Consider the following 25,393-nt stretch of genomic DNA (forward strand, 5'->3'; position numbering starts at 1 on the left):
CTCAGGTCTTCCAGAGGAGTTTAAACAGCTGCTAAGATTTGGTACTTAATCCCCATTGATTTTGAGTAGGATTTAGGGACCTAAATCGCTCTGACTATCTAGTTCCAGGTCAGCAACATTCTCTGTCCCATATCGTCGCCATGTAGCAGACCCACCAATGTGGTCCAACAAAAATTAAGCCATTAACGACAGAAGTGGCCAGTGAATGTGGACACTCTTCACTGTGCTCTCATCATCTGCTGCCTAATTAAATTGCAATCATGTTGATTGACAGGGATGTCTTATGCCTCAAATCATGATGAAAAGGTACTAGAGAAAGAACTTAAAAGGAGAAAAGGAGAGTAATATGGAAACATAGGCACTATGGTGATGTAGGACTGCCAGTTTGTGGGTTGCTCAAATTCACCAGGCTCTTGGGACAATTAAGTCTCTATGTACATTCATCTCCCTTTTACCCTCTCCAACACTACTTCTGGGAGAACTGAAGGAAACTGTGATTAGGAAAGCAGATTTTCCAGTCTCCTTTGTAGTAATGACCCACTTAGCAGATGATACAATCAGGGTATTTACTCTTTTTTGCTGCTTCCAGTAAAGGATGTTCAAAAGCAAAATGCTCATTCATTGAAATGCCCAATGTCCAAATCACCCAGTACAAAGGAGCTAATCTTGTCCCCAGCAATCCTGTTTGTTCAGGTGCAAAGCTAGTATCTGCTTTAGCTACCAATATAAATACAGATGTGGGACCTAAAGAAAAAAAAAAAGCAAAAGAAAGACAAGAAAAAAAGAAGACCATTTCATACAAGCCATAGTGAGCCCAAGCAAGCTTGAAAGAAATTAATTGTGGAACAACACTGTGTACAATTTTGGCCTCCTAAAATGGAACATATTCCTTATAAAATGGGCATGCTGTGCAGCACTGACATTTCCAAGTGAAACAATAGGACCACTAGAATGGAAAGTCTGCAGGAACAGCAGACAAGGAAAGGAAGTTTAGGTTGAACAAAGGTTTTGTTCATTTTTACAGCCCCTAGAGGAAAAGCAGTGCTGTACAGAAGCTGTTAATGATGGGCTGGATTGGACGGCCAAAGCTAGTGCCAAGATCTGGATGTGTTTTTACTCCAAACTCCTCCCCGGCTGTCCACTTACCCTGCAGAATTTCCAGCTGGTGTGAACCCCAGGGCCTTCTTGGACCAGCAAAAAACAGGGTGGGGGGCAATTCTATCTACCGTTCTCACCCCTCTTTCTCTCTTGATAAGTGCAATTCACTTGCATGAAACAGCAGATCATTAAGTAGTGCCTGAAAAACTAACAAGTTGACCTAAACTCTTGGGTTCTAGGAAGTAGCTGTGCTCTGCTGAGGGCTTGCACAGGTAACTATGGTAACTCTCCTTCTCAGTTAGGCTTTGAATGAACCGTTCTTAAGTGAAAACAGCTTCAGCCTACCATTGCTGTTTAATAAATAATCCAGCAGTAGAGGAGAATTCAGGCTTGGAAAAGCTGTACTTCCTTTCAACTAGGTACTATTGAGAGCAGGGAAATGTGAAAGTAAAATTCAGCAAAACCATTTGCAGAATTTCCATGACATGACTTTGTTCCTCTAGCATGTAAATAAATCACACACGCACACTCCCACGGCTCTGCACAAGGGTGAAAAGCTCAGAGACAAGCTCCTCACTGCTAGCTTCTGAGCAGGTAAATGCAGAATTGGAGCTCACGATCTGATTTTGCTCGTAATCTCCCTGTTGTACTTGAAATCATTTATAAGCTATATGTCATCATTTTAGATCTACATGAGCAAGATGAGACATTTCTTTGTTTTAGGCTGTGATGGAAAGAAATGCAGAGAAACTGAGTAGCTCATTTTGAGATTTGTAATTCAAGACTGACAGAGTGAGAGTCAACCTGCTTGGTTCTGTGATATGTCAAAGTGCATCAGGGTCAGAAAATAACATCGCACAGTTCCTGAGTGGAAATAATGTTTACAGGCTTTTCTTTTACAAGTTTAAATTCTGCCAGGGACATTACATGAGAACTTACAATTTGTTCTTTATAACTAAGAGCCATTTTGAATAGTAGCCAAGCAGCCTGGGCCAGGTTCTTCTTTTAGACTCTGATGCAGCAAAGTTCTTAAGCAAGGATCGGCCTTGGGGCCTGATAGGAGTTTTCCATTGACCTAAGTAGGATTTTAACTGGACACCTCACAGGCAGGAGCTTGGGCCACCTTGGATGCCTCAGTTCTCCTGCCTCTCTGCAGCTAGGTGAAGGAGAACAGGCAGAAGCTGCACAGCTTTGCCCTGTTGCTAAAGCTTGTCTGAGCATAATGAATCCTGATTGAGACATCTCTGTTCCAACAGACATTTTGCACATGGCTTTAAGATGACTGTATGATCTGTCTTTCACAGGCATAGGATGGGCAAAATAATGTGTCTGAACATGTTGTCAGATAAATAATTGAAAGCTTCTGGAGAGTTCTGCTGAGGCCAGTTTAGTCCTTCCATCAAAAGGGAAGGAGGGAAGGAGGGATATTACAGGTATTTAACCAGTACAGATCTAAGCATTTTGAAATTTAACTTCAGCGCAGTTTCCTGACCTGCAAGGACAGTCCTCACTCTGTGACCTCCTTCTCCTCTAGCCGTGGACATGCTCAGTGCAGGAGAAATGAAGGCACTGAGGCCCACAGTGTGCCCTTTCTTCCATCGCTGCCATCTCACTGTGTGAGTAGGGTCCAAGTTTGCCTGCCAATATCCACTGGGCTCTGCCAGCATAAACAGTGGCAGAGGGCCATAGGGGCTGCAATTCCATTTATGAGGAGAGGAACAAAAAGGAATCAGTTTGGTCCAGCAAGCATATGGAAGTGGCCAAAAGGGAGGTGTCACCAAGGCAAAGAGAGGATCTGCTGAAAACGGTACCTGCGTTCCCCCTCCGAAACGCTGCAGAACTGCAGCAGGACTGGGAGTCACCTTTCTCTGCTCCACATCGGCAGCCCAGGTGCAGGACAGCAGTGCAGCTCCTGTAAACACAGTCCCACAGGAATACAGTGATCCAGCTTAGTCAAAGAGAATTACCTGTCCCAGCTTTGTCAATGTGGCTTCAAGATACGGAAGCCATTAGGTGCTGCGGGAGCTGAGCGCTGCCCGCTGGGCAGGAACGGGGCCTGTTTGCAAACCCAGAGGCAGCCTGAGGCAAAGCCCAGGTGAGAGAGAAGTCTAAGGAAATCATATGCCAACTACTCAAAATCCCCAAACTGTTATTCGGAAGATGTCCTCTGTCCCATCCCATCTGTGTTTTCTAAGGATTGGCTAGATCCTGAGCAGAAGATTAAAGATTGCAGGCCCATAGACACAATCTGGTTATTCCCTATGAGGCTGGGATGCAAAGTAATTAAAAGTAACTTCTTTTGTCACTACCCAAATAACTCAGTAGGGTTGAATGACTGTAATCCTATTTGGCCTTTTGTCATTCTAAGTGCTGCTATTACCAGGCTGTAGTTTCCTGATTTGTGGAGAGCAAATTCCCCTCCAAACAAAGGCCAAACTAGAAGGAGGCCCTGCTGCCTGTCTTCACCAGGGCAGGACGCAGGGCAAGGCCTTGCCCAGGTCCTCTCCAGCTGGGACAGCAACAGCTGTGTGCTGCTGGGGGGCTCCGTCACTGGGGCCACCTTCCACCAAGAGACTTGCCTGGAGCAAAAAGGTGAAGATTTATCATTGCAGTTTATCAACATTTGGGCAAAGTTTATCTTTTTAGGTGAGATAAAGTTTCCATTCTTTTTTCAAAAAAGGAGGAGAAGGAAGGAAAGGGAAAGAGATTCAGAGTCTAAGAATCCTAACACTTAGACGTCTTAATTAAAGGTAAACTTTTGCTTCGGGTGGCTGTGGTTAGAGCAGCAGGCAGAGACCTGACAGCATAGGCTACATAGAGAGGGGGAAAAAAAAGGCTTTCTTTTTGCCAAGCATTCAGTTTGGCCTCAGTCTGAAATGGCTTTGAAAGTGCAGACACCTTCATGTAAATGTTCTTAATAAAAAAAAAAAAAAAAAAAAAAAAATCCAGTGCAGGACATTTGTAATCCTTCTGATTTAGATGTTTTAATAATGTGTGAGTTTATCTTGGAAGATGGTAGCTGACCTGGAATTAGAACTATTGGTCTGCCAACAGAGACGAAGATCCCAGACAGAAGGCTTAAATATAGAGTATAATATGTGTGTGTTCATATAGATATAAACACATACATACACACACACACACACACACATGCATATATATGCATGTGCTATATAAATACATATCTAAATATTCATAAACTCTCTTTAAAAATTATTTTGACCCAATTAAAGTTATAGGTAATACCTGATTGGGTCAGACACTAGAGCGGTGCCCCATGATACATTCATTTCCTATGCTGATGGAATTAATTGGGTATTTCGATTTAATTACCTTAGTCAATAGCACTTTCAGTTGAGTATCTTAAGTGGTCATTGAATTTACTGTAGATTTAATAAGGCAGTGGTTGTATGTTAAAGCTCTTAAACATCTGGATGGGCTGCAAAGTCCATCTCTTCTCTTGGGTAGCTGGGGCCTGATCCAAGACACACTGATGTCTACAACAGTCTTTCTATTGACTTCAACTCTGGACGTAGGCTCCTTGGGGAGAAGGGAGATGGGCTGCAGAGATACAGGCAAATGCTGTGAGCTTCCAAGCTGGAGCGTGTGAGGGAGAATTTTTGAAGATGCCATTCTTTTTTGCAGACATCTTCATAGAGCAATAATGGCAGGAAGAACAACCCATGACTCAGGGCTTGGTGACTGTTTACTGTGGGGCTGATCCCTTTGGTTCAGGGTTTAAAGTGCAATTTCAGGAAGTTCATCACAGCGTGGGAAGTGAGGCCAGGAACTGGGTCACACCCAGAAGAAAAGTGAAATAAACAAACACACCAGTCTGTCAAGCCTCATGCAACTGAGTGACATATTTTACCCCTACCACAAAGTCTGGCAGAGCTGTTGATTCTCCTTCAACCTCCTATTAGTCACTATTTCATGCCTTGGGTCAGAAAGTATGCTGGTCTGCAGGTTTCCGATCACTAATGTACTGGGGACCACCAGCAGGTATCAACAATGTCTTTACTCAGATTTCAAAGGACCTCTTAAATGGCAACATGACTAGTTTAGGCTGTGTGATATGACGTACCGCCTGGGATAGCAGGGGCCTAGACGTTACGGTCTGAGGATCTGCCCATTCTGTGTTCTTGCATAGTCCCTACTTGCTACGCAGGCTTTACCACTTGTGAAGCACCACAGTGTTGAGATTGCAAATGTTCTATAAATATGCTAGTGCCTAAAAATGCAGACAGGCACCGGGGGGGGGGGGGGGGGGGGGGGAGGATTTCCAAAAACAGCTGGTTCAGGAGTGGTCCAGCATGACATCTACCAAAATCCTCTCACAACCTAGAACCCTATGACACAGACTAAGCCCCTTGGAGGAATGAGAAAAAGAACAAGATGAAAGAGGTGGTGTAGGTGAACCTAGTGCCACTACTTTGCTGTGGGACAGGCAGGAGGAGAGTGTGATAAGTCTTGGAGAAGTCCAGCAATGTGAGCCATGGTGACCCCCATTGCTTGCCTCTTTCTCCAGTCAGCAATTGGGATCCTTGGGAGGATCCTGAGCTCATGCTAATGAACAATGTCTTTGTTTCCATGTAGATGGTGGTTTTTAGTAACCAAAGCAAAGAAGTATGTTGGGAAAAGCATGGTGGCAGGCACAGTATCCTGCAGTGACACATGCAGCATCCGAGCCTCGGTGCAATGGTGCACAGGCAGATGTCATGCCTCCTGGTAACACAGTCCCATACCCCTGGTCTGAAGTCAGGCTGTGTTTAAAAATAAAGGAGAAACACAGGCAGGAACCAGGGAACTCTAGCAAATGGACCCAAGTCGAGGGAATTTCTTCTGTAAAAAGTAGGCAAAAGGCAACGGGATAATGAATAAGCTGCCTGACAGCTGGCAGACATGCAGGCTGTCTGCCCTAGATGGTAGCATAGGCATAGCAACCATTATGGCATCTAAAGTCAGAAAAGCAATAAAAAGCTTTAACCTCTGCTATCCAGGAAAACAGACTGTGGCTTCTGCTGCTGTTGGTAGAGAGCAGCCTGTGCGACGCCTGGAACAGGCAACCAGAAAATGGTCTAAAAAGCTCTGCTGAGCCGTGTTTGGGAATAAGGGCTAGAAGAGCCTGGGTTCGTTCTGCGTTTGTACTAATTATGCATCCAGCTTGAAAAAATTTATTACTGGTGTTGTTATAATGATATTGTTATCACTGCTGCTATTTTCTTAATGCACGGAGGGAGCCTGGACAGCCACTCTTTACTTCTTACGTGAATGCAAGCTGCGTTTAGATTTTTGTGGAGATCAGACAGCAGACACATTCCTACATTCTTGTCTGATGTTCAATATTTTTCCATGAGTCAAGGAGAACAAGAATGGGCATATTGTGTAAATGCAAAACTCGGCCTTTTTAAACTGACACGATGAATTTCAGCCCTGCCTCTTTGTCTCTCTCTGCAGAGTAGGGGCTTTTCAGCCTGCCAGATTTTGTTACTTGCTATCTTTGAAAACAGAGGGAGGGAAAAGTCAGCCCTTGTTAATTCAGTGTCCCAGCCACCTAACCGTGCCTTGTGCCTGAGGAATGTTTTTTTTTTCTTTTTTTCTTCCCCTCTTCTGAGATGGTGAAGAGCTGTTGCTTTCCTGCCAGCTCCGTTGTATTCTCTTAGTAAAAGACTGCGGCACTAGAGGCACTTTAAAAAGAAGTACGGAGTCTGTTGCAATAAGCCATCCAACAAAAGTTCCTGCTGGAATCCACCCTTCCAGTAAGTGCTGCTTCATAATCCAGACTTCAGGCTTCAGGGCTGGTTCATAATAGCACATTGATACAGGTCAGGGTAGCTACATCAGTTTACAGCAACAGAAAATTTGGCTCACTATGCACTGGGCGCCAGTACAGATTCACAGAGAAGAACATTTATGCAGGCAAATATTAGTATATACGGGGTCTCTGGAATTTGAATTCCACTTAGGGAGAGTGGCAAAGCTCTTTCCCACCTCTGTTTTTCAAAGTGTTTGTGAAAGGTGCCTGATTGATGAGCCCTAAAGACTTAACTCATCCGTGCCTGCCAGAGCAGTAACTGCCCTGGAGACTATCTACTCAGATTTAGTCAACATCCCAAGCAAAACTTCATGGCCTGCCTTTCCAAAGGCTTTCCCTGAGCACTGGCCACAGTGCAGCTAACTCTGTGTGCAAAATAAGATTTTTTTTTCCTTTTCTAGATAGAGATTTCTTAGAATTTTTGCAGCTGCATTAAAAGGCTACAAAATGCTCATTCCTACACAATGAATGGAAATAAACATGTAGCTCCCGGAGCAGGTCTAGTCCAAGTAACGTGCAAGCAAAGTTTCACGACTGTGCTGTGATAGCCCTGACTTTTTGATCCGTCTGTCTGTGAGGGGGAAGTTGGTGAGTGCCTTCTGAGCACATTTGACCCAGAGCTTCCTCGTCAAGGCTTATGAAAGAAAGGGGAGCATACAAAGGAGGGAAGGAACTAATTAGCAGCAAGAATGATGTAGTCATTTGTTCACTAGGAACATGTCTTCTAACTCCAGTTTCGTATACAACAGTTTGTTGTGCAGCCCTTCAACTGTAATGATTTCTAGTCACCATTAACTAACACTGTAAAGGTGAAAGGTTTAACATTAATTATTAAAATGAAAAATTACTTTTTATTCGGTCTTATACTTTCTAAAATGTATTGCGTTCCATATTTCAACACCTATATAAATGTCTGCTTTTCAGAGGTGCTGAGCATGCATCGATGTCTTTTAGAATTTGGCTGGAAAACAAGGCTCGTTGTTAATGTGTTTGACAGTGTCTAAATGTGTGAAGAGTATTTTTCAGAAAAATAAATAGAGATAAAGTCGTTGTCACGGAACCTTATAATCAAGGGGAGAAGGGGGGCAGGTTTAGCTCGGTTGGTTAGAGCATGGTGCTGCTAACGCCAAGCTCGTGGGTTCAATCCCCGTATGGGCTATGCTGAGAGTTGGACTAGATGATCTCCAGAGGTCCCTTCCAATTCTATGATTCTATGAAGTCCATTTAAAGATTTGGATATATGTCAATGGACTTTGGAACAGGCTTAAGGAAAGATATCATTTAGTGAACACGCTCCATCTGATGCAAAATTGATTTGCTTCGTCAACTCTTTGATTGTTTATATCAGTTAGAGCTACTGATCTGATGCTTTCCCTGAAGCAATCTGCATAAAAAGGGAGATTGGCATTTCTCATGCACATTGTCATTTATGCTTTTCATCTCTTCCACTCCCCTCACTATGTGCAATCTGGAGGCAAGTCAAATTTAACCATTTGCTCCATTCACACTACATTCAAAGCTTCCCAGTTAAATATCGCCAGACAACCTACAGGTTTGCCTTAGAGGTGGCCCAGCAAAAGCATGAGATGCAATGAGCACAAGTTGCCAACTAGACATAAGGAAAAAAATGGGAGTCATCAAAAATTAGAACAGGGTCCCAACAGAGAAGTTGTGAAGTGTTCATCCATAGAGGTATTCAAAACTTGCCTGAACAAGGCTCTGAACAACCACAACCTGATGTAACTTTGAATCTATCTTTGCTTTTAGCAGGGCTTGGACCATGTGATGTCCTGAGGTTCCTTCACATCTACATCATTTTATGATTTTAAAGGTCTTCTAAGGAACTCTGTGCTAAGGACCTTGCCATAATACTTTTCTTTCTATGAGTAATGTAGAAAACGGACAAGAAGCAAATGAACTCTCTTTTTACAGTATTAGTGGTCTACAGAGATGGAATTTAGAAGACTCAGCTGTATAGCTGTATGAATGCAAAGGGTTTCCACGGCACAGCTCTTAGTGGGGATTCTTTCCAGGGGCTTGGACTCCACTTACTGACATCCGCAGAGCAGCTGAGCAGATCTGCTTCTGCCTGCCTTTGCTGCATCATGAAGGTGTAGGCTAAAACAGTGATGCAACAACAAAGCTCTAGTGTAGTCAAGGGACCCCTTAGAGGACATGAGAGGAAAATGACTCAACTGAGCCATTTTTACTGTGCAGCCAAAGGAACGCTGCTGCTTGTGACTGTTGTGGTACCTGTGCCAACTCTTGCAGCAGTGCGCTGCTTTGTCACAGCGTGCTGTGTCAGGAAGGAGATGCTATTCCACTCAGCCACTGCTGAACGGGGGATTTTTTCACTTTGAAATTTCAAAGCCAGAGAGAACAATTCACTATATATATGGGCCTTAAGAGGCCTGCTGTGGAGGAAAAAAATGACTGAGAATGGGTGTTATGTTTTAGAGGCCTAAAAATGCTCATTTTTCAGTGGTGTTCTTATTTGCAAGGATCTAACCCACATATGTTTAATGCATTTATGAAATTATGTACATAGAAAACATCAAGTGTGATAAATCCATTTCTGTTCCATTCCCTGAAAACTATCATACTACCTAAAAATACCCGAAAGTGTTCTCGTGTCCCCTGCGGTTTACCCGTAGAGGTAATACACAGCTGACTGGGGGTAGGCCTCTGTCCAGAACTACCCGAAGCATCTAGCTCATCTGCTTAGTGTCCCACTGTTTCTCGATGGGACTCGGTGATGAGTCTGAGACCAATGATCCCCTTGAAGAAAGCTATAGTTAGGATAAGGGCTTTCAGCGGGAAGGCTCCTAGGAGACCAAAAGGCTGCGGAGACACAACCTCGGCAGCAGGCGATCACACTGACAGCCTTAAGTCACTAGCATTGCTGCTTGGAGCCACAAACCACAGTGTGGGCTCCACAGCAGGGTTTTGCCTCAGATGGGCAGGACGAACGTTTCCTCCTCCAAAGAAGCTGAAAGGCTGCAGTGTGCAAGCTCCATCACCTCATCAGGGGGGAAGTTTGCTAGTCAGGCCTTGCCGTTGTCTCCTTCCCGTACCTCTCCTCAGGCCATCTGAAGGTGCTCAGGGCACTGTTACTCCAGCTGTCTCCTGCAGACAGGCAAAGACACAGCTCTCATGTTCTCTTTCCTTGTCTTTTCCCCTCCCTGTACCACATACAGTTTTCACGTAATTTTCCTACCTATCCAGTGACCAATGTAACACTCTTTAGTATTATATTTCAAATAATTTAATGATAGCATCTGGTACAGAGTGCTCAGTTCTAGAGATGCACAAACCCTATTCCAGCAGCATCTCTGTGAAATGCCTGATAATGTCCACAGGGCTTTGTATATAAAAAGCCCCTGGGCTTACATCTGTCAGGGAGAATTAATTTCTCACCCCACTGGTCTTTTCCTTTCTCCAGAGGTCAAGAATCCTTGCTTTTGTCAAAGCAAAAAACGCTTTGCAAAAGCCAAGCTTTTGCTAATGTTGTGTGCTATTAAATGTTTTCTTTCCAAATCTGAGAGAAAATGAAAGGCAGAAAACTTGTTTTTGCTTTCTTCAAAGCCCTCTCCACTCATTTGATGAGTCTACTTGTGCAAATATCTTTCACTCCTCATCTTCACTCCTCTTGTCACTTCTCACTCTCCTTTTAAGTATCACCCTGTGATGCTTTCCGGTACCTGAAGCTTTGGGGTTTTTTTGTTTGTTTGCTTTCATTTTACTTTGTCTTGTTTTGTTTTGTTTTAAGTAAGTGTCTTTTTTTTACCCCTGACTTCTGGTCCCCTCTGTCCACACTGACCTTTTTCAGCTCCTGGATCATTCCTTACTAAGTGGTTATTTGTTTCCAAATATTTCTATTCACATTCTCTGGCCATTTTCTTGTTTTTCTGTTCTTTCCCATTCAAAGTTCTCATAAATATTATCAAGATGCTACTCAAAGAAAGGTCAGCTGATGGCAAATCCACTGAATGACAACATGTTCAAGAGAATAAGGCACTCAGGGTTCCCATAACCTACTAATGATCTCTCACTGTCTCAAACTCCGTTTTATGATTCATTACTATTTTGTCACTCTAGTTGTGTTTTTAGGCTAAAACTGAAATTCAGGAGTGCAATAGTAGTAAAATATTTAGATACAGGTGAAATGACTTCCATTTTTATAATTTTTTTCCAGACTTCCAAAGTATGGAGATCACAGGAGTTGCAAAACAGGGCCTGTTCTAATCCCTTGCAGCACCTCATCAGTAGCAATGACAAATATTTCAGGGGAAGATGCACAGTCACCTCGACAGGTCTGCAAATAACAGCCACCTTCTTTGTCTCCTTGCCTCTTCCTTCCCTAGCCACCATCTTTCTTAAGCCAAACCTTATTAACTTTAGACTAATTTGAACCTGGATGTTTAACAGTTCACATCCCCTTCTAAATATTTTTGTTATCATCACCTATCATAAGTCTGCATCTTCCCATTTCCAAACAAATGTCCAGTTCCTCTTTGAATCTTGCTGAGCTCTGGATCTCTGCCATATAGTTCCACAGACTCTACTGGTGTTGAAAGAAAAAGGTTTTCCTTTGATTGGGATTGAATTTACTGCCATTCAAATTTATTAAATACTGTCTTGATCTGAAGTTAGGAGACAAAGAGAAGTTCCTGGGGTTTATTCTCTAGATTTACTTTTATAATTTTCTGTTTTATTTGTCCCTTCTATTGTCTGCCCTCTTCATAGGAAAATCTTTTACACTCTTAAATCACTTTTGTCTGTCTCCGAAATCAAGTAACATTTTTGTCTGTTCTGCTGCAGGTCAAGCCCTTGCTTAGGGGCATTTGACTGATCCTGTTACTGCAGCCTTAAGCTCAAGGTTTTGAAAATGGCTAAGTACTGTTTACAGCCTTCTTGATAGGGTAAATGTGCATGCTGAGGAGAGGCAGAGGACCGGACCGGACCGTGGGGGGGTCTAACTGAGCCATCAGACATGTGATTGCAGCTCGCTTGAGTTCCTCACTAGATACAGTCTTTACCACCGGCCTGGGCTTGGTCCTAGATTTCACTTTTTCATTGGAGCTTTTGGAAAAGGATCAGGAGTCCCTCCTCCTAACAAGAAACCTTTTATGTTGTAGCTCTTTAGTAGCCTTAGTCCAAGCAGTGATGGAAGGCACTTCTTCTTCAAGCTGGCCTGCCTTGACCTGTCTAGTAGAGCCTGTTTGATACTGAAAGCATGACTAAGTTATATGCTGAAGGGATATATATTTTTTCCAATTGACAAACGATGACTGTATCTCCTGTGAACTGTAACTTACCCTGCAGAAGACCTCAAGGCCAAACAGTTGGCATTAGTGTCCTGTGTGACGCATGTTGATTTGCAGGAAGAGCAAAACAGTCTAAATATTTCCTTGTTTTCCGAGGCTGGCTGGATGTCTGCTGTCTTACTCTGTTGACTGAACATTTGAAACTTAGTGGTGCAGAGGAGATGGGTGCTTAGATAGGTAATAAAAACCCACATGTGGGCATGGATGTTGTGGAAGCTACAAAAATCTTTGCACAGCCAGTTCAGAAGGGATGCTGGGTAGACAACTAGAACCAGACTGCACTCAGCAGTCTTTCCTTAGGTGAAATCTGCTGTGCCATTGATCTCTAAAAGGCACATAACAGCAGCCACATTTTTACGGATTAGGAGCTTCCTGCGCAAGACAGTATGTGTTTTTAATACTTTAAGCTGACTTATGAAACTGGTAAACAACATGGAGGGTGGTGCTGGATGACCTCTTTTACATGCCTGATCATCCTGTCAACATTTATAATGCATTTGATATTTCCTTCTCATCAGGATAGGATCAGTTAAGCAGTCGCATTTCCCAGAGCTCAGGTTGCATTATGCTTTGTTCCACATTTCATGGTAATAAACGTTGACATAAATTTCTGTAGTTTTCACATAAAGTGATTGTTAATTTATTCATGGTTGAAAAGGAACTAGAAAAAAAAGAAAAGACACTTCTCTAGAAGACAAATGCACAGCTTGCGGGATAAGAAATAGAGATCTTTCATGCCTATTTGTTTTGCACACGGTAATGACTGCTACATTCTGATTAGCAATCTTGACCTAGTTAAAGTGCTATTGTTTCTCTGTGTTCCTATTCTTCTAAAAGACTATGGCTAGACATGATATTTTGTAATCCATCAGATGTAAAATCTGCATAAAAAAATATAATTATTGTGCTTCAGCAACTTGGACCAAAGCCCTGATGTTATATTTCTAGGCAGTACACTGTGAATAATATAGATACATTTTTAGGTTGGTCTGTTCAGTTGGCAAGATATGTTATTTTTCCATAAGCGAAGGTAAATTGTGGGATTTCTAACATACTGATTACTATTCCAGCCTTGTTCCCCTGCTAATGAGAATTAAGTGGATACTTGTCAGCCAAGAAACATCTTTATTTGCTACTACAGTTTCAGATTTTGTGGCACTTATTACAGTAAACAGGGGAAAAAAACTTATATTACCTCTCAGTCACAATTATTATTGACAGCGGTGTTTATGCTTATGGAGAAACCAGAGCTAGGACTCCAGTACAAGACACCCTATAGAGATGCTGAGTCTGTGCCCCAAAGCTTCAACTACCAGGAAAACAGAGATGGGAGGTGGGAAGGTTTGCGCTGCGCAGAACGAAAACCGAACGGCAGCATATCTTGCTCTGAATACCGGAGGGGTCTTAGCGAGGAAGGGGTTAGCTGAGAGGAGGGAGAGCTGTCCAGGAGAGCTTGCAGAGTGGCTGAAGGCACCTGCTCCTCCTCTCAGCTGTTGGCGAGACATTGTCCCCCCAGGCTGTGGGCACATTGCTGGCCCCAAGTCAGGCTGGCTCCACATGGGTCTATGAACAGGCGGCATTTAGGACCACAGAGAAGAGACACCTGAAGCTGACTCTGTGCAAACAGTCTGGGGCAGGGAGAGCATTTCCTACTCTTGCATAACTCTTGCAAACACAGAAGGTCTGCTTTGACCACAGCGTGAGGCTGTACAGTACTGCATGGACTTACCAACTCTCTGTGCTCCTCTCCGTTGCTTGCTATGCCCTGGGCTTCAGTCTTGTATGAAAAATTAATATTAGTTCCAAGATCAGCTTCTTCCAGCAGATTGGACTTTCTGAACTTCCAGTGCTGAAAGACAAGTGTCACACTTGCATTTTCAGCTGTGTCAGGTGGAAGTTGAAAATTGAGACAAAAGATTAAAAATAAATACCCTTGGCTTTGCTTTCTGTGCAGCAAAAACACCCAGCAGCCAGGCTGGGCTTCCCTTACTCAGAATAAGAGTATGCTAATTAAATCTTCAGAAGAGACATGAGAGCAAACCAGCTGCTCCCATAGCTCAAACTCACGCGGCTGTGCCCTGCAGATGGGGAAGAGCAAGAACTGTTAAAGCAGGCGGATGACTTCGGTAGCTGTATAGAATGAGTGGTGGTGGGAAGATCTTTTGCCTGTTTCTAAACAAGCACATCTGTAGTAAGAAATGACCTGTGAGGATGTGCATGCAATCTCAGATTTAAGAGAGGTGAAGCATCAGGTCTGGGTTTTTAGACCATGACTCCTCAAATTTCTGAGTAGGCGCCGTGGTGGTGAGTTGTCAGGGAGCCTTGTTTCACCTCTAGCTTGGAGGCTGGGCCTCCAGAAAAATTCAGAAGGCCCCTCATCTTGACATCCCTTTGCTTGTGACACACCTATGACATCTGACACACTGGAGGTGCAAATGCAGGGCAGCCTCCCGGGGGCCCATGGGTAAGAAATAAAAAGAGAGAGATGTCTCATCCTCCCTTGCATGGCTCAGAGGCAAGGCTGTGCACAAGGACCCTCGAGTTAGCCCCATACCCATGCGGAGAGCTGCCCCCAGGCCCAGTTCGGCTCCCAGCCCTGGAGGAGGTGGCATAGCAGGAAGTGGACAGCAAGCAGTGGAAACCACTGTTTGAAAAACGAGAGCTGCCGTTGTTCAGGATCAGGCCCTACTGCCTTTGGGTCTCTCCTTGGGTGCACCTCAGGCGAGGCGTGCCATGCCTGTAAGGAGGGGGCTTTGCTCCAGGTCTGGCCTTCAAAGGTTCTTTCACAGCATAAAAAGAGGCAACATTCAGCATGTTTTCCTCCTTTGGAATGATTTTTTTTTTTTGCAACTTTCATTGTTTGCATATTTTCTGTATTTTTCATGTAATTCCTTTACCCCTTCCCCTCCCTAGACACATGAAGGATTTTGTTTACAGTGCAGCCATAGATACAATCAGCACACATTGTGAGAAAGTCTAGGAAGTCCAAAAGGGACCTTTTAAACTGGATTTGACTGCTGCTTTTATATTAAAAACATAAAATCCAAGCTCTTTTTTCTTTTTAACATCAGAGGTGTTACTCCACATGAATTGCTAATGCTGCCACGTTGCCCGCTTCACAAGCAAACTATGATAATCACTTTGGTTTTAAGTTAGTAGGAAGTTGCACATTTTTGTTCCCATTGTTCTACTGTAGCTGCTGAGGCCGCTGCAAACCACAGTATGAAAATGTGAGCGATGGGCAAACAAAGGCTGTAGGAGATCCTCCTTTTACATCTTCAGCTAATGCGGATTAGTGGAGACTTAAAATTCTCGCACTCTGATATTTGCTCTGCAGTTTGCAACAAGTAAATTGTTGTTTCAGTCCAGCGTTAAGTCGCTAGCTGTAAACATTTGGAGAAGACAATCACAGATGTTGTTAACATTGCTCTACAAGGTCAAGGATTGGTTACACCAGGAAATGAATTCCTGTAGAGATATCCAGGCACTATGGAGATATGTTGGTTAAGTCAGCGGGACAGGCACGTTTTACCTGTCCAATGAGCTGTAAAACTCAAGACTGCTGGGTTGTTAACCTAGAACTTTAAAAGAAGAAATAGAGCACATTCTAGATGAAGCCCCACAGAAGCAGCACTCTAAAAATAAGATTTTCAATGAAAGTGAAATGAAATAATCCTTACCATTTCCCCTTGTTGCAGCCAAATTCTTTTCTTGGCCATATTGGACAGTGCCTGTGGAAATCAGTAAAGGCTATTGTTTGAACTAGGTCAAAGAAGTGATAAAAATATTTTAAAATTTGGATATGTGTGTGGGAGGGGAATCCTAAATTTCTCATTGACAAATTGTGCTCTTGCAGCAAAAAATGTTGGTTTGTTTCCATTTTCTAAAAGAGCTTTTGAACCAAGAAAAAATAATTAATTCTCAGCAAAATCATCTATTTTTACATATAGTAAAAAAGGTTTTGACCAAAAAGAGTAAATGAGCTATGGTTTTGCCAAAAAAGAGAAATGATTTCATAACAGGTTTTGATGAGCCCAGGTTATTAGCTTGGTGGAACTCCTGCTGATTTGGATTGGTGTCAGAGAGCATTAGAGAAGAGGCTGCCTCTCTTAAATCCCTTTTAAGATTCAGTATAAGTCTTAAATAGGAGTTAATTGTCCTTCGGCACAGGACTTATCACACTGTGCCATTTAAACCAGTCATCTCTAGAGTATTGCTCTCAGTTGATAACACCCCGGAGCAGTTTGTGCAATAACAGCACTGCAATGTCCTACAACTGGGACCTCTAGAGCTTTAGATAGCATAGTTGAGATTAACTTCAGAAAACCAATGCAGCCAGCACTTCTTCTCTGTAAGAGTGTGAATGCCTGTTGACTCACTGGAGCCTGTTTATCAAAAGGTCTTGCAGTGATGCAGGCTGCCAGGAAAAGTATATATTCTTTGATGGTTCATAAAGTCCTGCCCACCTCCTGCGGGCCAGAGCTGTGCATGGAGGACTTCTTCCTCTCCTGGTTACTGTCATGTTACATGTTTCCCATCACAGAGTCTTTCAGTATTACACAGCTCAAGTGGTTTGAGATGTGTAATCACAAGCCCATTTATCTGAGGAATGTGCCTGCATGTAATGTGCATAGGAACTTTTGGTTTACATTTACTGACCCAAATCAATTCTGACTTGCAAATTGGAAGACATAGAGCTTGAAATCTAGCAAGCTCTTTTTTTCCCCTCTGAAGAGTCTGTGCTTTGCTTGGAGAAAAGGGCTTTGGCTGCTGAAAATGTTATCAGCAGTTGAAAAATGTACTGGAAAATTGCAAAGATTTGAGTGATTGAACCCTGATTGGTTCCCTCCTGAAGACAAAATGGGTGCACTACACAGATGTCAGTGCCTTGTAGAGGCAGGTTTTAGATAAAATAGCAAGACAGACAGCCTTATGGTGGGTGCTACCTGTTTCGCTGGAACAAACACAGACCGATCCACCACCAACCACCCTGCCACACATTTGCTACCGTCTCGGCATAGGCAGGGAGAGGAGGCTTCATCTCTGTGGGTAGCTCACATCCTTCCCATGCCCTTGCTCCCCTCTCTGTCCCTGCCTAGACAGGCTATGAGACTAGCAGAGAAAAAAGGGCCTTTCCAACAGCCTCCATGAAGTCCTCCAAGAGGCTCCTGAACCTTTACAGCCCCACTCTCTGCATAATTTTCTTTAAGATTGGGATATCTACTGACCAAGGTGTTGGTAGGATTCAAGGACCCTGAGAGTCAGTGTTTGCAAGATTTGGAGCAATGCAGAAAGCCAGCATTTGTTACTTCTTTATAATTTCATAGTGCTCTTTTTGGTGAACGTTTTAGCAGAGCACAAGTAGTGAAATGCAGCATCTGCCTGAGTCCTTCACTCCATGCTCTACACCCAGTGCTGGCATCAGAGGGTGATGAGGGACGGAGTGCTTAGTCAAGAGAAGGTTGGGAGATCTTTGTACTCTCACTGGTTCTGCTGCTGATTTGTGCGTGACATTGGGCAAACCACTTTGCACCTCATCCATCTCTGCTAGCAGTTAGTTCGAATGCAGAAGAAAAATAGCTGCTATGCACAGTGTTGTGTGATACCTGCATTTTTAATTGCATTAGAAAGCGTAGTGCAGACGCTTTGAAAATGTGAAGACACTTTAAACAGCTCCCTCTGATTCAAAATGTCAAGCAAAAGCAAAATTATCTCAGAAAGGCATATTAACCACACAGAACACATACATGCAGAGGATATATTATTCATTACCTGTTCAGCTTTGCTGTCAGCAGCACATCTGCAAGCAAAATATGCTGCCAAGTCATGTATTCTGATGACTTGGGGACTTCCTCATCTCCCAGGAAGATGAATTTGAGGGCATGAGAATGATTTCTAATAAATACAGTGATAGCAAAGATGATGGTAAAAGGAAGTGCAGCTTACTGTTTTTTTACAGAGGAAAGTACAGTGACTCATGTGTCAGAAGGAACATGTTAACCAAAAGACAGTCCATGCAGTTTGTACACAAGCACCTAAAAACGTTGCCCTTGGTATAGCTAATAACAGTCACTCTTGAAGGCACAGGGTCTATGGACTTCTACAAATAGGCACCAACATGTCTGTCATTTAGAATGAAAACATGAATCTATGATTTGAAAGCTACTCTGGAAATTGAACTTGAGTTATGCATTTTTCTGTCTCAGAAAAATGATAAGCTTTTGCTCTGAAGGGCACACTCAGTGATCTACTGATGCAATGAAAGGATAGCTGTGGACTAAGGAAATACATATTTGCTGATCAAGCCCTTCCCAAGCAACTCGCAGGTATTCACTCTCAGATAAAACTGTTTACACGTGGAGTTATCCTGGAAGAGCTCTCACCTATAGGCATGCCTGAAGAACATGGGCCAAAATAGAGGATTAGGTGCCCATGGACTCCTGTGCATGAAATACCACAATATAATAAGATGATTTGGGGATCTCATAAATCATCCTTCCTCACATAACATGAAACCCAGTATTCTTTAACATTTCCTCTGCCCAGTTACAGTTTCACAAGATATCATAGTTGTAATGGGCACTGTTTTCTCAGTAAAATACCCAGGTATTATCAGGTGGTACTGTCCTGTGGTCTCCTAGGTCAGGGTACTGCTACACAAGTGAATAAAAGGCAGAAGAGGAGCAGGATTTCCCTGCTGAGTTTCCTGACATTGCTCACTGCGTTTTATGCAGCTGAAAGAGCAACTGTGTGTGTGTGTGTTTAGCTAGACCTGCATACACGTGTCTTTGCTATGTCCAGTTTGGGGTATAAGCCTTTAATGTAGAGGACTAAAGATATGACAGGTGTGTTTGTTTTAAAGTGATCTTTTATGAACTGTGCTTTTGAAATTCAAAGCAACTGTTGGAGGGTATATGCATGGAATCCAAATTTTTCAGCTCCTGGAACTATACCTTTGTTTTACATGCACAGAAAGAAGTCTGTATGTCTAACTGCAGCAAATGAGTATATATCAGGTGGACAGGGCTATGAACCTATTTTCCCTGAGTAGGCCCACAGGACTTGCGAGCAGATGACAGTATCCCGTAAATATTCAGGGAAAAGGAAATAGAGTTACATTTCTCAGGGCAGTGCTGCATATACTGTATGTTTTATAGCAGATGCTTCAGAATAAAAACAATTAGGGCTTAATGTATTAATAGAAGTAGTTGGAAAATAATCCAGCAGTCCATCATGGATTGGACCCTTGGCTGATATCAGCTGACATGGCTCCAGTGGATTCATTTGAAGATTTGAACATAATTTTACTGATCTCCAGCCAGCATAAAACTGTGTGAGATCAGCATACCTAGACCTCATGTATATCTTTGCAATTTCTCTTACATACTTGGACTCTACAACAGTCAAAAATTGTCTTTTGGATCATATACTAGAATCACTGAAGTTAAATCTTATGGCACTGATAGGCACAATGGCAGACTTCATGATTGCATTAGTCTTTGATGTCTTGAAAATACTTTAGATCTATGTCTGGTGCAGTTAGATGAGAGCAAAACTGGGGGCAGATATGTCCTAGGTTTTGCCAGCTATCTCCCTCCACCTGCAAGTTCAGAGGAAAAGGCACCTGTGATCTGTGATCAATAGTAGTCAGTGGTGCCCAAAAAGTGCTGGAATGTGCTGCCCTGTGGCCATAAGGACAGTCATGATGGTGGTGGGGACATGTCTCATTACAACATGTCACATTACAGTTTTTGTTCTGTTCCATTGACACTAGCTTTACTGACTTGTTCTGCCCCATGTAGCTTTCTGTACTGGGCAATGCTCACTTGCCTATTAACTTGCAAGCTCCTTCCATAAGTATCAAATGGATTGGCTTTTCAGTGTCATCTAATGATTTTTCTCCTCTGCTTCTTTCAGCTCCAAGGGTCCTTGAAGAGAAAGTTGGTGGTAAATCTGTCACCTGCCAACAACAAGAGGCCCAATGGTGTTTCAGAGAGCTCTTTCCTTGACGTTAAGAGGATAAGAGTGGGTGATAATCTCTCAATGGGACAAGGTGGACATCATGTTAACAATTGCCAAAGCCAGTCAATGTCAGGACCTATGCCTATGGGGCAAGGATCACAAAGAAAGGCTAGCAACCTAGCAAACAATACACATCCTAGTGGGAATGGTATGTTTAATATGACTTTGAAAGAGGTAAAGAAAGAACCAGGAGAAACAATGTCCTGCAGCAAACATTTAGATGGTCAGATGTCCCATGAGAACATGTTCCCTAACAGATATGGGGAAGACTCAGGGGAACAAATGATGGATCCAGAGCTTCAGGAACTATTTAATGAACTGACTAACATATCGGTGCCACCAATGAGTGATCTTGAGCTAGAAAATATGATAAATGCCACCATAAAACAAGACGAGCCATTCAACATTGACCTTGGGCAGCAGAGCCAGAGGGGCCCTGTGAGATCTCTGCAGATGGAGAAGATGGTGATAAAGAGTGAATATGCAGCAGGCATGAATCAGGCTCCTGTGGGCTCCCCACAAATGAGGCCTTCTTCTACAGGTCCAACTTTTACTATGGCCACTGCTGCCATGTCCACCTCTTCACCTATCCCTTCGGTGCCTCAAACACAAGTATCGCAGGTTTCTTCTGTGTCCAGTCGACCATTGCCTAACTGGCAGGAGGTGTCTCATGCACAGCAGCTCAAACAGATAGCAGCCAATCGGCAGCAGCATGCCTTGATTCAGCAGCAACAGCAGCAGCAGAACCAGACAGCCAACTGGTCCACCTTGTCTCCATCTGGACCTTCCCCTGGACCCTTTGTGCAGGAGAAAATCCCCAGTCCTTCCTTTCGTCAGCAGCAGTTCAGCCCACAAAACTCAGCAATTCTTGGGGTACCAGTGAATGGAAATCAGTCAAAAGGGATGAACAATTATGTTTTTAAACCAACGACTCCCCAGAGCAATCCCATGGACATAATCATGCAACAGAAGCCTCAGGACCTCAACAGAAACTTTATCAACAGCACTCAGCCACCACTAGAGCAGCATCATGGCAACACAAAGCCTTTATTTCACTTTAACTCAGAGCAAACAAACCAGCAGATGCCTTCAGTTTTGGGTTCCCAAAGTAAGCCTACCCTTCTGCACTACACACAGCAGGCCCAGAGTTCAGCCCCCGTGCAGCAGCCACAGCCGCAGCCACAACAACAGCCGCAGCCACAACCTGCTCAGCCTCTCCCGAACCAGCCTCTTCAAAGGCCACCCAATGTACCCCTAGCCATGCAGCAAAAAATAATGCTTCAGAAACTGCAGCAAAGCCAGCAAATCTCAGGTTTGCAGTATCCAGTCTCTCAGCAGCATAGACAGGTAAGACAAGTGCTTCCTCATTTGTAACTGAATCATGCCAGTGTGGTAGTAAGAAAATGCTTTTCCTCCAGGAAATGTGTAATTGTGGCAAATAACGACCATCTCAGGATATACTTCATCAGAACTGGTGATGCCATGTTTAGAATGTACTTCATCAGAGTTGATGATGGCATATTCAGTGCTTATTCAGGTGTATCAGGGGTGCACATTGATAAGAATCTCAAGGAAGGCATGTTCACAACACTGTTTTTTCTTAAACCAATAGAATGAATATACCACCGCTACATATTATGCAGATACTTCCCAGAAAGGTGAGATAATAGCACAAAGATAAGATTATTTTGGAGTCTTATCTAAACTTTCTAGCTTACAAAATTTTAGGCTCTTTCGAATGGTAAAATTTTAGCAAATTCCTGTGTTATCTAAGATAATATATTTTACACAATTAATTTTTATGTCATCATTTTCCTTAGGGAGGCAAGGTTAGGAAATTAGGTTTTTAGATATCTTTTGACTGACATGACAAAAATACTGTTTATACATTTGTTATCTGTTTGGCAAAGAAAAACTAAGACTTATCTGTGAACTTTATAAACATCCATCACACTTCGGGGAATATTCTGTGGATAAAAGACATGCTTAGATATGAAGGTGAAGGCTGTCACGGATGCATCTACAATTATGTATCACATAACCAGCTCCCACTGTTCCATCTTGAGACACGGTGCTCTGACATGGTTGTTGTAGCTCAGTTATGCTCGTATTGCATGCGTGCCCAGACCTGCCAATTGAAGTTGAAACCAAGAAGCTCAGAAACTAGAAAAAAAAAAAAAAAAAAAAAAAAAAGCTCAAAAACAAGAAAAGGATATAGTTGATCTTGTGATGTTTAAGCTGCTCTTACAAGTTTTGGTGGGGCTGGTTCAAGGCATTTGAGGGTACAGAATGGCAATATATGTATACAGATCGTTCCTGAATTTCTTTTATATGAAAAAGAACTAGAGCAAATTACTGAAAAGTGAAACCTGAAATCTTCCACTGAAAAGTAACATTGTGAATGAATCATTCAGAACTGGAGTTGCTCAGCCAAATTGGGCAAAGAATCTAATGTTTTTAAAAACCTAAAGTAAATATAGTTATATGCATAGACACCTTTCTCCTTTTAACTCTTTCAGATTCCCTGATTAACTAATCATAAATCTCTCCAACAAATAATTCCCTCGCAAGAGGTTTCACCAGGTGAAACATTTAGGTGGTTTCGGGTGAGGAGGGATTGCTTTATTAGAAGAGGCTGGAGAATGAACAGCTGTGGGAAGCAAGCACAGCGTTGTTGTTTTACAGGAGGTCTTTGCTGGCTATTCCTCCCTATTCTTGCGCCACTTTATGTTGTCTTTTTGGGAGCATTTCCCCATTCCCTTAATAGACTGGCAGGCAGATGTATTTTAGCAGTTCCTTCATTCAGCCATGATGAAGCTTCCAGCAATCTGTCAGCACAGGAGAGACAGGCAGGACTTTTGCAAACTACTATTTTTTGAAAAATATGCAAGGTCACATTCTAGAAGGCAATAAAAACACTAACAACAATTCTGCTTGAGTATTAGCTCTCTGCTCTATGTCCTCTTGCACTGCTACTTGGGAAGGTGAGCCAACAAGATGGTACTTGGCTACATGGCCACAGTAGTACTTGCAAGATTTGTCATGAGTGTAGTGGGATCTTTCACCTGTGCAGCCACAAGATCTTTTGGCTTAGGAAACTTTCCCTAAATCTACTTTACTAGGTGCCAAGCTTCAGATATTACACAAAGGAGGGACTTTTGCATATCATCACTGACTTCTGCAAGTAGCTTTCCAGTCTCCCATCACCTCACACTACTTCCCACAGTTTTGTCAGCAGGATATGGCTATCCTGACCCACAGCATAGACACAAAGCTTAGAAGCCTTGTAAACATGGGTTATGGAGATCTTGCAGCAAAAACATTGTTGTTTCTATGTTCTAGAGAGGTACCTGGATTTTTTAAGATCCTTACCAGTTGTTCCAAAGTTCTGCTAAAATTCAGGAAATCAGGCAGGTCTCTCAGTAGTATTCTGTAGATCCAGGAACAATACTTAAAATCTGTGAAGTAGAGTCTGATAATTCTCTTATTTCATCCCACAGTTTGCCAGGCTTGTAACTTTTGACCCCTTCACTTCCCACTTGCTTCCAACATGATCATGTGTAAGCTATTTATTCATTGAGCAGATCAGCCCTGTCCCACCTGCTCTGCTCCACACTAGTCACCTCAGATAGAAGGCTTACCTGGTGGCTTTATATTAAATCCCATCAGAATTTTGAGGAACCTCAGATGAAATACAGTTGGGGCGTGGAGAGGAAGAGCTCAGACCCTACACTATTCTGAGAGGCCATCAGGGAGACTGGTCAGTGCAGTCAGCTGAATGGGGTATCCTGTTCTAGCTAGGTATTGGCTACATTTCTCTATGATTGGGATATTAGCCGGTGCTTATTAGTGCCCCAGGTACAGAGCTCCCCTCCTCAGAGATCCAGTCTAAATGTTAAATTACGGTGAGAGGAGATTCTTAACATCATTCCAATAAAGGCAAGAAAAGGCAAAGCAAGCTTGTAGGTCAAGTCCTGCTAATTTTAGCAATGAGGACATCACCTTGTTTAACCTGCACTCTCTTCTTTCCTAGAAGATAGTCTCCTGCCTCTGAGGAGTTCTACACATCATTAACAGTAATACATGATTAATTACCAACACTTACTAATTAACCTCATGATTAATATTTATTTTACTCATGCCCTATTTCTTCATGAGGAATTCAGATTTGATTCTGCTGGGTGTTGTTCAGCTCCTCCACAGATCCTAGATTTGTCTGGACCAGAAGGACCATCTGAGAACTGGATGGAATGTTTTGTAGCTGGAAATGTGAATGCATGTTCATAAAGGGCTGATAGCACTGATTTGAACATTGTGAGTTCCCATTTTCAGCTGAACCAGCTCACTTTCAGGATTTTTACTCCTCAAGCTTTAAGATAGCATTTGAACTTGACTTTATCAGCCCAGGATTGCTAAATGAAAATGTAGAGCTTATAATTCCTCTGCCTGTCACATTCACTTTGTGTCAAATCAGAGGGAGTGCATAGTGGGATTTGCTAATTAGATGTCTTGTGCCTCTAAGGAGAAGTCATAAAAATGATGGAAATCATCTTGGTTTCCTGGAAGAAGGTTGAATTGAATTAAGGTTTTGTTTGCTTCTGGGTTTTATTCTTCGTTGACCTGGGAAAGATTCACCTTTCCATTGTCTATCAGGATGCAACATATGCACAGTCAGAGAAAAACTCTTAAAAATTCAATATTCTCTTTGCTTATGAAATAATTAGAGCCTCCAAATTCTACACAGGTTAAATGAGGTTTGTAATGCAGAACCTGAGCTGCTGTAGGGAAAATCTATGACTATGTGAGAGGAGAAGTCTGAAGTCTAACTTTCTCTCCTCAAAGAAACATAATACAGTCAATGAAAGATGCTTCTGGAGTAAGACTTAAGGTTTTTGAACCAAAAACTTGGTGGTTTTGACTAGTACAAGAAATTCTGCACATATTTTTAAAGTTTTTGATCAGCCATGTGACTTGTTCAATATGATTCATTAACCTTCTATCAAGGCGAAGTCAAAAAAAGAAACGCCAGTATCTACCAAATAAAATATTATTCATCCCCTTCTGTTTTTGACCTAATGCCAAATTAAACTCAGAGGTTTCAAGCTGACTTTCTCTCCACATTTTTTTGTTC

At 42.7% G+C, this 25,393-nt stretch overlaps 1 protein-coding gene across 1 annotated transcript in view; it reads left to right on the plus strand.

Moving 5' to 3' along the window:
• MAML2 (mastermind like transcriptional coactivator 2) overlaps positions 1–25,393 on the plus strand; it is a 227,017-nt gene that overhangs the window by 130,595 nt on the left and 71,029 nt on the right. The window contains exon 2 of the mRNA XM_062567306.1: positions 20,158–21,609. Within this exon, the coding sequence (XP_062423290.1) occupies positions 20,158–21,609 (1,452 nt within the window). The remainder of the gene's footprint in view (positions 1–20,157; positions 21,610–25,393) is intronic.

Source organism: Rhea pennata, chromosome 1 (assembly GCF_028389875.1).
Source record: "Rhea pennata isolate bPtePen1 chromosome 1, bPtePen1.pri, whole genome shotgun sequence".
Classification (NCBI taxonomy): Eukaryota; Metazoa; Chordata; class Aves; order Rheiformes; family Rheidae; genus Rhea; species Rhea pennata.